Source organism: Argopecten irradians, chromosome 9 (genome assembly GCF_041381155.1).
Source record: "Argopecten irradians isolate NY chromosome 9, Ai_NY, whole genome shotgun sequence".
NCBI classification, from domain to species: domain Eukaryota; kingdom Metazoa; phylum Mollusca; class Bivalvia; order Pectinida; family Pectinidae; genus Argopecten; species Argopecten irradians.
Genome location: NC_091142.1, coordinates 34,460,454 through 34,476,730, shown reverse-complemented (window position 1 = coordinate 34,476,730; position 16,277 = coordinate 34,460,454). Strand labels below are relative to the sequence as shown.

Below are 16,277 nucleotides of genomic sequence, written 5' to 3'. Positions count from 1 at the left end.
TACAATACCATAGAAGGTTTTACAGCGCTTTTCGCACCCTGTTATGCATGGCCACATCTAAGTTGTGTATAACCGAGTACTGTTTCATGTCAGATCAGTATTTAAAATCTAATATTTTCTCAGCAACGTTAATTCTCACATGTGGTGTTTTTCTTAGATGTATTAATGCATGATTCCCACCTTCCGACCAAATAGATGTGTCATAGTCTACAGGTATGCTGTTTTTGGCCATATGTGTGTCTTACATCTCAAGATTGATGAAAGTGAAAGAGTGTGTGTCTAGTTCTGTTTTATCCCACATCAAAAGTAATGTGTCAGGGTACGAAAATAGTATTGGTTTCACAGCAATTTTTAACGGGCTTGTATTCATGTCAATCAAGTTATGTATCTCAGCAATGGGCATTGGACTTTTAATGTCTTGGGGATTGCTGTATTTGACTACGCGTAAACAGTTATAAGGAAGTGATTGGTTTAAATGTTGTAGTGCAACTGTCACAATAGGGATTTGACATTCCTGAGTATGCAAGGTTTTGTATTGAGGAAATTCAAAAAACAATACCTGTAAAGCTACAAATTAGACTATGACACACATGACACCATAGGGTGGGTGCAGGAGGGAAACATAACCTTAGACTATGACACACATAATTGTGGATACAAATACCTTAAGACATGACACACATAGGGTGGAGAGGTGGGAAACAATACCTTAGACTATGACACACATATGGTGGGGAGGGTGGGAATCAGGTACCGTTAGACTGCGAAACACATAGGGTTGGGGAAAGTAGTTTGGGAAATACAATGCCTTAAATTATGACACACAAAGTGTTGGGGGGTGGGAAAGGGTGGGAAACAGTACCTTAGACTATTACACACATTAGGAATGAGGTGGGTGGGAAACAGTACCTTAATCTATGACACACATAGGGTGGGGAGTGTGGGAAACAGGGTACATTGAACAATGACACACATAGGGTGGGGAGGTTGGAATACAGTACCTTAGACTACGAAACACATAGTGTGGGAACAATACCTTATACTATGAAACACGATAGGTTGCGGGAAGGTGGGGAAACAAATTACTTAGACTTTGACACATCATAGGGTGGGGAGGGGTGGGGAAAACAGCTACCTTTTGACTATTGACACACATAGGGAGGGAAACAGTACTAGACTATGACACTGCATAGGGTGGGGAGTGTGGGAAACGGTAACCTTAAACGTAACTATGACTCACATAGGGTGGGGAGGGTGGGAAACAGTTACATTAAAAAATATGAACAGACATAGGGTGGGGAGGGGTAGTGGGGGAAACGCAATAACCTTTGACTAATGGACAAACGCAAAGGGTGGGGAGGGTGGGAACAATTTGTTATACTATGATCACAATATAGGTTGGGGAGGGTGGGAAACAGTACTTTAAACTATTACACACATAGGGTGGGGAGGGTGGGAAACAGTGTCTTTAGGACTACAAAACACATAGGTGGGTTGAGTTTGTGGGAAACAATTCCTTAGACTACGACACACAAGAGAGTTGGGTGGAAGGGTGGGAAACATATACATTAGGACTATGACACACATAGGGTGAGGAGGGTTGGGAAACAAAATACCTTAAACTATGACACACCATAGGGTAGGGGGTGGGAAGGGTGGGAAACAATTAACTCTAAACTATGACACACATAGGATGTGGAGGTGAAAGGATGGAAACAATACCTTAGACTATGACACACTTTAGGGTGGGGAGGGTGGGAAACAGTACCTTAAACACTATGACACACATAAGTGTGGAAGTTTGAGAAAACAGTACCTTAAACCGATCACACACATATTGGTGGGAAACCAATACCTAAGACTACGACCCAGCTTTGGGTGGGGAGGGTGAGGAAACAATACCCTTAGGGATATGACCACGACATACGGTGGGGAGGGTGGGAAACAGTTCGTTAGAGTATGACATGCATAGGTTGGAGAGGGTGGAAAAACAGTAAACCTTAGACTAATGACACATAACATAAGTGGGGGGAAGGTGGGGAAACATTGTACTTTAAAAACCTTTGGACCACAATAGGGTGGGGAGGGGTGGGAAAACAGTGTCTTAGACTTATGAAACCACATAGGGTGGGAAGATCATGGGAAACATCGCCTTAAATCTATCCACACACATAGGGTGGGTGGAGGGTCGGGAAGGGTGGAAAACAATACCTTATACTATGACACACATAGGATGAGAAGTTTGGAAAACTGTGCCTTAAAACTATGACACACATAGGGTAGGTGGGGGATGGGAAACAATACATTAGACTATTACACACAGTAGGGTGGGGAGGGTGGGAAACAGTACCTTAAGACTATGACACACAAGGGTGTGGAGGGTGGGAAACAATACGTTAATCTATGAAACACATAAGGTGGGGCGGGGTGGGGGAAACAGTAACTCTAGTACTATGACACACAATAGGAGTGGGAAACTTGGGAAAACAGTACCTTAGACTTTTTTGAACACAGACGTGTCGGGGAGTGTTGGGAAAACAATACCTTAGACTACGAAACCAATAGGTTGGGGATGGTGGGAAAACAATACCTTAGACTATGACACACATAGGGTGGGAAGTTTGGGAAACAGTGCCTTACGAAACTATGACACACATAGGGTGGGGAAGATGGGAAACAATACCTTAGACTAATGACACACATAGGATGGGGAGAGTGGGGAAACAGTACCTTAGACTATGACACACATAGGGTGGGGAGGGTGGGAAAACAATACCTTAGACTATTGACACACATAGTGGTGGGGAGAGGTGGGGGGAACACAGTACGTTAGACTATGGACACACACTAGGGTGCGGAGGGTGGGAAACAACTATCTTAAGACTATGACACACATAGGGTGAGGCCGGGGAAACAGTACCTTAGACTATGACACATTGATGTAGGTGAAGGGAGGAGGAAAACAGTACGTTAGACTATGACCACACATAGGGGTGGGGAGGGTGGGAAACAATACCTTTGACCTATGACACACATAGGGTGGGGAAGTTTGGGAAACAGTACCTTAAGACTATGACAACACATAGGGTGGGGGAGAGTGGGAAACAGTTCCTTAGACTATGACACGCATAGGCGTGGGGAGGGTGGGAAACAATACCTTAGACTATGACACACATAGGGTGGGGAGGGTGGGAAACAGTACCTTAGACTATGACACACATAGGGTGGGGAGGGTGGGAAACAATACCTTAGACTATGACACACATAGGGTGGGGAGGGTGGGAAACAGTACCTTAGACTATGACACACATAGGGTGGGAGTGGGTGGGAATCAAATTTACCTTAGACTATGACACACATAGGGGCTGGGTGGGAAAAACAGTACCTTAGACTATGACACACATAGGGTGGGGAGGTGGGGAAAACAGTACCTTCTAGACTATGACACAACAATAGGGTGGGGAGTTTGGGAAACAGTACCTTAAGACTATGACACACATAGGGTGGGGGAGGGTGGGAAACAGTATCTTAGACTATGACACACATAGGGTGGAGAGAGGGGTGGGAAACAGTACCTTAAACTATGACACACATTAGGGTGTGAAACAAGTACCTTAGACTATGGTCACACATAGGGTGGGGAGGGTGGGGAAACAATAACTTAGACTATGGACACACATAGGGTAGAGGAGGGTGGGAAACAATACCTTAGACTATGACACACATAGGGTGGGGAGGGTGGGAAACAATACATTAAACTATGACACACATAGGGTGGGGAGGGTGGGAAACAATACCTTAGACTATGACACACATAGGGTGGGAAACAGTACCTTAGACTATGACACACATAGGGTGGGGAGGGTGGGGAAAACAGTACCTTAGACCTATGACAACATAGGTGGGGATAGACTATGACAAACGATGGGTGGGGAGGGTGGGAAACAATACCTTATAGACTATGACCACACATAGGGGGGTGGGTAGGGAACAGTACCTTAGACTATGAACACACATTGGGTGGGGAGGAGTGGGAAACACATACCTTAGACTATGACACACATAGGGAGGGTGAGGGTTTGGAAACTATATATTAGACTATGACTCTCATAACACCAGGAGGGTGGGTAACAGTACTTAAATCTATGACACACATATGGTGGGGAAGGGTGGGAACAATACCTCTTTAGACTACGAAAACATAGATGAAGAGGGTGGGAACAATACCTTAGACAATGGACCTCCATAGGGGTGGAGGTTGGGTGGGAAGCAGTAACCTTACAACTCGATGAAACACGATAGGGTGGTGAAGTATTTTTTTTTTTGGGAACAGTACCCTTAAAACTTATGGACACACATTATGGGTGGAGGGTAAGGGAACATTCAATAAATGGCTTGTATCTTGGTTGTCAATCAACTGTCACCATTTCTAGGGGACCAATTTTTTCTGGTGAATTTCCCGCCAAAATCAATCAACATCCAATTAGGCGGCTTATGTGACGTTCTGTCTAGACTGTCGGACCATTTCCTACAGAATTTCCCGGGGCCAAAATCAATCAACCGATTCAATTAGGGGCACCTGCAAAGGACTTGGATTTTCTTTCGTTACAAGAAGACGAGTTGGACACATTGAATTATCTATCGCAAGCATGCAAGGTTATTGAAAATGATGTGAAGGCTTTTGACGGAATTGATGATTTGTTTCTTACGCAATGTGTTGCTAAATACTGTGAGCCCGTTTCTTTAATTTCACAAGCGGAAATACATACGGACGAGCTAGATAGACTAGTGTCATTTGCTTTAGAATTACCGGAGACTGAAGTCCTTAATTTAGAAAACAAACGTTTAGGAGAAGCTGTATCTACCCAAAAAATGAACGATTTAATCGGGCAACAGGAAAATGGTAACACTAAAAAGAACACTGCTTGGGCGAGGGGTGTGTTTGAGAGTTGGCGCCAAAATGGAAATGCCGTCGGTGGTGAAACGATCCCGGAATTTCTTGAAATGACTGGTGAACAGATGAACTATTTCCTGTCAAGGTTTGTTATGGAAACGAGGAAGAGAGATGGAACCCCTTACCCTCCACATTCTCTATACTTAATCGTATGTGGACTTCTACGTCATTTGAGAGATAGTAATATAACTGACAAGAATTTTTTGGACTCTCAAAATTGCGTGTTCAACAGTTTCCGTAAGGTATTGGATGCGAGAATGAAGGAACTTCTTTCTAACGGACAAGGAACAAACATAAAACAAGCCCAGCCATTGATGCCCGAGGATGAATTGAAATATGGGAAAGTGGCGTTTTTGGAGCTGACACTGCAGAGTCGTTACAATGTACTGTTTTTTTTTCTACGCATGTAAACTTTTCGGGCTTAGAGGACACGATGAACATCATGGTCTTACATGTGAGCAGTTCATTATCGACAGTGATCACCTCGGGAAATACGTCGAACTCACTGGGAGAAGCTGTAAAACCTACAAAGGAGGACTGAAGGAGGTGGTCTCCATGAAAGCTGGGTCCACGTCCCGAGACTGGGTGCACTGCTCTCATGCGGATGCACACCACTTTTGGCTTTCACAGTAGCTCCAATTTGAGCCAACCTGTTTGCCGTGGGTTGCATCTCGTATCCGGGGGAAGAAGGTCCTGGTGGTTGAATAGGGTTTGCTCTTTTTTTTTACTGCTACACACTACTTTGGCTTCAGACTCCGGTTAGACGAGAGGTAATATGGGCCCTGTATGGCTGGTCATGCCGAGCCCTTGGTTCGTAGATCTCCAAGAAGGCGGTGGCTTAGGGTCAATCGTGAGTTTAATTTGGATTGTCTTGATTCTGATCGATCTTGCGGGTGTACGATCTTGCCAGCGTGCTGTTGCAAGCTTGATTTGAATTATGTTTGTTCAAAATATTCTTCCGAGTATACTATCTGTGTAACCCTAACACTTTGACATTGGATATCCATGTCATCATGCACTAGGAGATAGAAAAGTCCTAATTTACTACGCAAAGTCCTATTTTATAGGACTTCCGCTGTAGACTAGGACAAGTTTTATTATATTAGGACCGTTCACGAGTTCTAGGACTTGGTTACCCAGGAATGGGACCGGTCACCCAGGATTAGGTCTTGTCGTTTTAGATTAGGCCTTGTTGCTGAAGATTAGATGGTCCCCCACCGCTGTCGATCACGGCTGATCGTACGTGGCACGGCGCGCGGGTTTACCTGTGTTTCTGCTATGCCTGCAAAGCAAGAGCTGGCCGACTGCCAAGTTTGTGCTAGTCAGCCACCGTTCAGGCTTAGCAGTGTTTGACATCGGTAATGTGTCGATTTCCGAGATAAAATATGCACGGTTTTTCCGGGTTATCATGTATGTGATGTGGGGAAATAAAACAGTATTCTTGTAATGACGTCTCAATTTCTAATAGTGTACATCTCTGTTCTCATGCGTGCGTTACATATACGATAATTATCTTCACAGCTGCAGATGTATATGCGAAAATAAAACGGCATTCAATCATTAATAGTGTTGATTTGTTTCTTGTAATATATATTTGAACGATATCTCTACTTTGTTATATTTACGATAATTATCTTTACAGCTGCAGACGAATATGGGAAAATAAAACGGCATTCAATCATTGCTGTAATAGTGTTGATTTGTTTCTTGTAATATATATTTGCTACTATGTGAACTCTTTTTCTCGTACTTGCGTTATATATACGATAATTATCTTCACAACTACAGATGTATATGGGAAAATAAAAAGGTATTCAATCGTTAATAGTGTTGATTTGTTTCTTGTAATATATATTTGATACTATGTGAACGATGTCTCAATTTTTAATTCACAATAAGGTTTTTTGAACAAAAATAGAGAATGTCCGTCTCTGTTGTGGTTATAACAGAGACTTGACTTTAATATCTGTTACTTGTTTGTATGTCTGTTTCAAGTCAATGAGACGAGAGGTATTAAAAGAATTTTATTGTTTGGCGTAGTTTGCTTATTGTTGTTTTTGTATGATTGTTACACATACATTTTGTTTTATTTTTACCCGTTTGCTCGACGACCATTCAAGATGTCAATCAAGCCTTGTTATTTCCATCGGGCGGGGCTACATCTTGATATTTCGCCGCGTAGCTGTCAATCACTTGGCTAATTACCGTTCACTCAACACCTTCGGCGTCAATCTCTTTGCTACTGTTTGGTCGCCGATGACGACCACTCTCTTACAAATGGCGTATTTAGCACCTAAGCCTACTTTTAATATTGAAAACATGTAAACACCACTGAACCGTAAAGAGGTTCAACATAATTAAGACATTGATTCATACTAGCCACGGTCAACAAAACCGGACATCCTTCTCGACTTCCTTATTTTTAATGTCAGGTGCATAAATGGAAATAAAATATATCTATGTTTTCATGAGTTTGCTCTTTATTACTATATATCAGAAATAATTTTAATTATTAAAGCGATTAATTTAATAATTGTCTTAAATATAAACATTAATATATTTTATTTGCATTTATTTGCTTATATTGCTATGAAACCTACCATGCGCCAATTATAATAATATTGATTTTTACAGAATATTGTTAAAAAAAATGCGTGTTGTTGAGTGTATATATTTGTCGAATATAAAAAATATCCGAGCTATGGATAGTGCGTATTTTCAAGAATTATATGCGCTTTTTAGGAGATTGGTTGGCCCTGAAAAGGGCCTTTTAATTAGGCTGAAGCCTTCTTTCTCAACGCTGCCTCATAGTTAGGATAGCGTCTTCAATGCTTTCGGAAAAGGTAAATTCCCGCTCAGCAATCAGATGGGTGCCGTCGCTTCTTTTAATGGCGTTGGTAGTTGCTAAGTCTGGACCATGAAACCATACTTTGTCTGGGTGAGTTTTCTGTAGTACTCGGTTCAGAAGGGATGCACGTCTGTTGTAGTAATAGCTGTGCCGCGGAAACAGCTCCCCAAACGCAACCTCGCAAACTCCTTGTGCCTTCAAAGTGTCATATATTTGAAGTAGTAGGCAGGCATTTGTTGCTGGCCATGGTCCCGTCCATAATGTCGTTCTCGCCCGCCTGGATGAAGACGACCTTGTACATCGAAAAGTCTGACGACGACACGATGTTCAACAGGGTTGGTAGCTTCAGGCCGCCGGTTCCAAAGGCATCAAATGAGAAGTTTGGTAGGGGTAAATCGTCTCTCTGCCATCTGTTGATTCGTCGTCGAATGAAGCTATGTCCCATAATACAAGCTTTGTCCTGGTCGTCTGAGAGGTAACGGCGCATGGTGGACTGGAAACTATCCATGATGAATAAATTCTGTTCTCTGTGAGCCAAGCTTTATAGTAAATCTGAGTAGTACATGACACTGAGTAGTACGTACTCTTGAGTAATCGTCAGTCCAATCCCTGTATAAACACCGAATCATTGACAGCGAGCATGTTTTGACGCATTGAGACAGACCATCTTTGCTTGGCTGTTTATCTAAGCCGATTTGATCGTGCCAGTCACTTACCTGCGCCCGTTTGGCGATATTGAGAAACGCTTCACAGAATATAAACAAAAGCAGACCATGATGCCTGACTAATACGCATATGTTTAAGAAATCAATGTTTATACTTTAAGATACTAAATATTTGACAATGAGATATAAAATATATATCTCTTTTAATGACTTTTTAAAAAGGAGGTTATTGTTAAGTATTCTGTATTAGATGCTATAAATAATTGATGTGATAAAATCAATTAATTCTACTTATTTCATACACACGTATATTCTTTTAACTTCCATTCGGTGTATATCCAAAGTTTATTCATAATTAATATGTCGAATGACTCTTGTTATTGAAATGATATGATGCATTGTATAATTATATAATCCGTCTTGATTAGTAATAGTTTTGTAAATATGACCATTGGAGTTTTGTTTCAATTTGTTTTTAAACGGATGATATAACAGGAATTAATATGATTGATGTCAATTATATTCTTTAATATAAGTAACTTTATTTTTAAAAAATGTAGCATCAAATATTACTTGTGTAATTTTCACGTAATCTAAGATTCTGTCGTACTGTAGGCAGTAATTTTGTTTGTTTGATTAATTAACGTCGTATTCAGCTATGGTCATGTAAGGACGGCCTCCCATGCATGTGATGTGTTGCGTGTATGTTATGCGAGGTGCGTGTTGTAGGAGACTGTGGTATATTCATGTTGTGTCTTCTTGTATAGTGGAACTGTTGCCCTTTTATAGTGCTATATCACTGAAGCATGCTGCCGAAGACACCAAGCAACATACCCCACCCGGTCACATTATACTGACAACGGGCGAACCAGTCGTCCCACTCCCTGTATGCTGAGCGCTAAGCAGGAGCAGAAACTACCACTTTTATAGACTTTGGTGTGTCTCGGCCAGGGACAGAACCCAGAGCCTTCCTCACAGGGGCGAACGCTCAACTCAAGGCCAAAAATGAGGCAGTGCCAAGGAAGGCATTAGGAAAGATCAAGTCCGTTAGGAAGAAGAGAAAAGATAAGGTCCTAAATTTAGTCGCCTTTTACGATCATGCAATAGGGGCAGCAGGTGCAATTATAACGCCCTACCTGCAGGGCAGTAAAATGTGATTATTAAATATTTGAAATTCAACAGGCATCTTATATTATTTTGGACTTTATTTAACTAAGCCTTTTCTTTAAAAGCCTTTTTTGCATGGAGATAACTCGCTGGGGGTATACTTCCTATTTTGTTTGCATACAGGCATTTGCAAAAATTACGAACGTGGTTTTATGTTAATCAGCATAAAAATGAAATAATTATTTGTAATTGATGGTGTTTTGTGATTAAATTGTGAGATTTTTTTAATGAGTGGCCCGTCTTTGTATGTTAATTACAAGGTGCAGTGATCCTTGTTGCCGAACAGTAAGCCGTTTGCCTTAAAGTTAGTGTATTTATGGTTACAACATTAATATTGCATTCTTAGTTGACAATTAAACCGTCATTTGATTGGATCAACACCGGAAATGGATAAACTACGCTCTGGATTTTTTTGTAGGGCATTTTTTTAGCAAAATTCTCGGCTACATGTGGAAATATTCCTGTCATTTTATAATGCATCGCTCATATTTATTGGAAAGGGAGATAACTGTTCCTCTTCTATTTTTGGGGCTCCAAAATCCGATTTACATGTCGAAGCCTACTGTATACTGACATATGAAGTACCGGGGAATAGTGGTCATATTTGTAAATGGCATCTTTTTTTACGGGATGCATAATTACAACCCTTATTATCATAATTAAGCAATATCATTAACTTATTATTATAACAATAAAGGTTAGACCAGAAACATATATAAACAGAAATTGGCAACTCTGCCATTTTTACGATCGGCAGATGTACTTCTGTATGTGCTATAGGGTTTTAAGATATACTCTTAAATGCTAAATACAGCAGAATAACTTTGATATGTTATAAAATTACGATTTTGGAAAGAAAAAATATTTCAACTTATATACTAATAAAACAAGATGTATTTCCGGTTTTGAATATCTGATTTTTCGAAAAAGGTAAAGTTGGACATTTTCATGCTTTGAAAAATCACATTAAATCAAATTAAAACCGGGACAATTGATATCAAACCATACTATAAATTGATTAAACTTTGTATTGATGCAGAAATATCATGTTTAAAAGAATGTACTTAAAAGTAATTACCAAAGGGAAAGTGCCTATAAACCCAAAGTATACCCCTGCCTGTCAACAAAGACAAACAAGGACTTTTTAATCTCTATGTATATATGTTTCTGGTTAGACGTTAGGAAGAATAGAACAATAAGATCCCAATTTAGTCGCCTTTTACGATCATGCAATGGGGACAGCAGGTACAATTCTAATGCCCTACCTGCAGGGCATTTATTACATATTACAAGCTCAAAGGTAATATACAATGACAATATATACAAAAATTATGGGCAATAAGAAAACTTTGGATCGGTCAACTTGATCTCAAGCGCCACAATGGAACCAAAGATCCAGTCATATTCAAAATATTATAGGTAAATTAAAAACTAATTGAAATAAAAGTAATATATATACAAAAATTGGCTGCTGGACAGATCTGAACGCTTACTCTGAAAGTACTTGTACAAGGATACCAATTTGGCCTGACAAAATTTCTCAAAGTCCTTGCTTTAACCCTAAAATGAACCCTAAAAACCCATAACTTGTCAATTGTTAATTACAGATTGTAATAAATATTATAATTTTTCATCCTTAGAATATTTGTAAATGTTTTAAATAACAGTTATTCAAATACTTGCAACAAAACCTTAACCTGATTATTTAGGCCCATTGTGCTTGTTGGAATTCTCAAAATCCAGTATTTACTTCCTTTAAATGACATATCATCACAACACTTGTAATTTTAAATTATTGAAATCATTGACCCATTGAGCCTCTTAAAATTGTCGAAATCCAGCATTTTTTCCCTTAAATGACAGTTTATACCCATAACAACACTTATGATGTAAAATTAATGTTGTTATAGATATCAGTTCTTCAACACTTGTACCTTAACCTGTCAATTCCGACACCGATGCCAAAGTGATTCAATAAATAAAAACTTCCCTTGATCTCAAGCACTACAATGGAAGCAAAGATTCAAATTACATTCAAAATATTATATACAAAATAAAAATATTTGAAATGAAATATTTACACAAAAACATGGGCAATTAGGGAACTTTGGCTCGGTCAATTTGATCTCAAGCGCCACAATGGAACCAAAGACCCAAATTACATTCAAAATATTATATACAATTTAAAAATATTTACACAAAAAATGGGCAATTAGGGAACTTTGGAACCAAAGACCCAAATGACATTCAAAATATTATATACAATATAAAAATTACACAAAAACATGGGCAATTAGGGAACTTTGGCTCGGTCAACTTGATCTCAAGCGCCACAATGGAACCAAAGACCCAAATTACATTCAAAATATTATATACAATATAAAAATATTTGAAATAAAAATATTTACACAAAAACATGGGCAATTAGGGAACTTTGGCTCGGTCAACTTGATCTCAAGCGCCACAATGGAACCAAAGACCCAAATTACATTCAAATTATTATATACAATATAAAAATATTTGAAATAAAAATATTTACACAAAAACATGGGCAATTAGGGAACTTTGGCTCGGTCAACTTGATCTCAAGCGCCACAATGGAACCAAAGACCCAAATTAATCTCTCTGACAAGTCTATTCACAAAACCATCACAAGTCTTTTACATTGTTGGTAACCATAGAAGATCATCCTCCCACGCATGGATTAATGGTGCAGACAGCTGTGAGACCCACATCACAGGAGGGGGTGGCTGGATTGCTGTCCTCCTCACCATAAAACATAAGGACTGTTCACACTTTTGGGGCTGCCCAATCCAGTCAATGTATGCCATTTCATGAATTTCCTCTCTGGACTGATGAGTGAAAAAGAACTGCACTTTTCCCACAAACTGCCCTTGGGGTAACTGGCATGAAATTACACTAGCTGATGAGCGCTGGTTGGGCTGCTCCACAAACGAATCCCGGTATAGCACTTCACTTGATCCTATGGTCCTCTTCGCGTAGTGAAATGTTGTGATGTCTGTGTTAGCGAGAGCAGATGTCTTTAACACTTGAAGTAGAGCCTCTTGCTCCTGCTGGTCAGCTTGTCGATGTTTGGGCTTGTACTGTCCAGCATGCAAGTAATGCAAATTCTCAAGTTTCCTTGGAACTGGTCTACTTCGAAGTGGCTCCAGAAATCCGCTACTCTCTAACATTGTCAGCAACCACTGCATCTGTGAATAAAGAAAAAATGAGTTTATTATATATGATAACAAGTAAATTTGTAAGAAACAACAAACATTTTTTTAGCGGCACGTTAACCTCTAACAGCTATGGTCATACCTCATCGATCAATATACTAAATGGTTCTATGAATGAATAATGTATGAGAGCACAGATCAGTTTGTTTCTTGTTACTAGTATCCGTAACAGTTAAAATGCATGGACTAAAACATCTTTCATTTGATTTAGGAATACCTTGATTTAATACAAAAAAAATATTTGGACTTTGTGAAATCAGTTTTATATCATATGAATGTATTTCTAGCTTTTGTTTTATCTACAATGTCTCATTCATATCTAAATGACAATAATTTTTTTATCTCAATATGGAGAATGTGATGCAACTGGACAGACATGGTTAACACTACAGATATGCCCACCCCCTCTTACTTAATGTTGTGGCAAAATGAACATGGAAAACATTTGTTGAACTGAACTTTCAATATCAAAATTAAAAAGAATTTTACCTCCATTTTCTTCACCGCGTTTAGTTCTGGGTGTTTCGAATTTGTGATGGATTCGGAAAGAGTCTTGTTGAATCTTTCATAAGGATACATCCAGAAGTTTGAAGGGGGTCCAAAATGCCTGATGTACTGGGGCAAATGGTGCAATAAATGCATGACATAGCTCTGAAAGAAAAATAAACATTTATTAGAAATTTTCTAAAAACAAAATATGAAATATGTCAGCCAACTAATTGGCAAATTAATTAAATTGCCTAATATATTCCCAACATCATAATTATTAAATTCAAACTTGAAAATTAATAACTGAAGCCATGTTAAATTAAGAGCGATATACATATAGAAGAAAGCTCAAAGATTCAATTAAACTCAAATTGCAACTAATTTACTTTAATATGTAAATGAGGAAAAATAGTATTTAAAATTTGAAATAAAAGCACAGAATGATAAATGCATGAAACCAAAACCGTATTATTCCAATATCTGAAGATACACTTATTTGATTTTCTAAAAGGATGTATTTCCCTTAGTAGTTGAAACATACCTGAATGGCTAAAGGAAAATCCCTCTCCATTTCACACAATGGTCTAAAGGGGATTGAAAAAGGATTTCCAACCCCTTCAGGAAGTTGCACAAAGAGATTCTTTGTGACTCTCCCAGCATTTCTCTGAGGCAGAAGCGAATGGCTCCACTGGTAAAAAGCTACAAGTATAGATACAAAAAATGTTACAATATAATAGAGAATGATTATTATGTTCAATCATAATTTATTATCTAAAATATCTCCCGGGTTTTTTTTTAAATAAAAGTGTCTTAAGAATAAGAGTGCCTGGTATTATTCATTATTATTCAGCTGTCTTTATTGACCGCTGACCACAAATCTCTGATGTGCTGATGGCTACACTGATTTGATGTTTTAGTTAATATAGAAACTGATCAGACTCCTGCATTGCTTCCGGCACTAATAAGAAGGAATTCTCCAATGAAAGTAACATGGTAATTAATTTGTCCCCCATCAGTCTTATAAAAAATATCTAATATTGTGTTCAAAGTATGGGACTGTTACATGGATTTGGTACATGACATGTTGTCTCGCCTATGTGGACCTTCATACCAAGTAATATAAGTTCCAAAGCATTATTATTAAAACCTATATCTATCCTCATCCCCCGATGTACCCACTCTCATCTATTACACTTACTGATGCCACGTATGTATCTTAGTTCCCCCACAAATTCTGGTGAAAAGAGTGTCTGGTATATCACCAAAATTAGAGGGAACTTTAACACAGAGAGACGACTGTCAGCAATCTTCTTCTCCTCGTTGGTCAGCGTGAATGGAGCTGGAGGGAGTTTTCCTTTAGGGTAGCTGGAAAAGAAATTCAAGCAATTGTTAATTTAAATTTCGTTTTCTCCATTGAAGTGGACTGTTCTTAACATAACATTCCTCTCTGATCTACATCATATGTATAGAAATATTGAATGCAATATCTGTATGTGGAGATCAGCACATGGACCATTCATGAAAGATTCATCAGAACTGTTATCATATCTTATGTAATTATTATAGTTATCTATCTCAACAATGCTATATTCTAATATCTAGGATTTCAAAGGAAACTGTTTTAAAGATTGTAGGATTTCAAAGGAATTTGTTTTAAAGATAAAGTTATGATATGGAAGGATATATTTGACCTTGAGCTCAAAAGAAAGCCACTAAGTAGAGCACTGCACAATCACTTGATTTATTGCACATTGTGTCAAAATTGTCACGAAGTTACATAAAAAGTATCGATATACAAGTGAAACACTTGTTACCGAATTATTTTTCTCTTTCACAAATTGCACATGTTGCATATCTGTTCAAAACTTAAATTACCTTCTAACTGTCACTACACCTCCCCTTTCACTGGAAAAAAAGAAAAGAAAAATAAGTTGATTGCATTAACTTTAAACACAGCATTTGCAAATAAAAAAATGCAGGACTATTAAAGTCCATTTCTGATATTTTCTTTATTATGCTCCATTCATATTTAACCAATTATACAATGTGAGACACATATTAAAATGAAATGTGTTGATTTTGATCCAAAATGAAGTCGATAGCACTCTGTAAACAACCTAGAGACAATCATTCACAAAGCAAGAATTAATTTGACTCAATGAATAAATTCTATTAATGATATCAGAAAATCTTTCCTTGATAAAAAATTCTTAGGATATCAGTGTACATGTAATTCAATGTGATCAAAAATATCACAACAATGTGGGTAAAGTAAAATTTATCTTTCTCACTTTCTGCAGTTTTATTGTGATGTTAAAATAATCACATTTAAGTATGATGTCATTCAACTCAAGGTGTGCATGGGACTAATCATACCCACATCATTTTGATATTTCAAAAACCCCATATTGAGATATTTATTTTGCAGACTTACAAGCAAACATTTAATGAGAATATTTAAATAAATTTCACTTTTCACATTTTACAAAGCACAGAAGATGCAACCAAGTCTTAAATTAAAATAGTAAATGACTAATTTCATATATATATATATATTGAAAAGACATTAACATTACAATAAATGTCCAAAATGATATTTTTCTCATCTTTTGGTGACCACATGCAAGATTAATACATTTCAACTATTTCAAAACTTACACTTCTGTTTGATCCTTTTTCCGTTTTTTCGCTTTTTCGCCCATAGTTCGTTTCTGTAAAAACAAAATTAAATAATGTCAACAAGGCTTATGTATTTATATCATAATGTATCTGTCTGGCCCTGATTTCTCCAAACAAATTTAAGTCCAAAACTGACTTAAGTCTTAGGTTTTCATATAAGTTATATAAGGAGAAAAACTGCAGTTTTGATTTAACTGAACTTTTGTTTCGAGAAATCAGAGCCAGATCATGTTCAG

The 16,277-nt window shown here is 38.1% G+C and overlaps 1 protein-coding gene and 1 pseudogene across 1 annotated transcript; one reads left to right on the top strand and one right to left on the bottom strand.

Annotated features, from left to right (window-relative positions):
• The first annotated feature begins 4,872 nt into the window (after positions 1–4,872).
• On the top strand, positions 4,873–5,587 carry LOC138330725 (uncharacterized protein KIAA1958-like; annotated as a pseudogene).
• A 6,340-nt stretch (positions 5,588–11,927) lies between these two features.
• On the bottom strand, positions 11,928–13,524 carry LOC138330954 (uncharacterized). Its single transcript, XM_069278424.1, has 2 exons — positions 13,363–13,524; positions 11,928–12,846 (listed from the first exon to the last, which is right to left on the bottom strand). The coding sequence occupies exons 1-2, from the start codon at positions 13,513–13,515 to the stop codon at positions 12,295–12,297; spliced, it is 705 nt and encodes a 234-aa protein (XP_069134525.1). The 5' UTR covers positions 13,516–13,524; the 3' UTR covers positions 11,928–12,294.
• Positions 13,525–16,277: the final 2,753 nt, after the last annotated feature.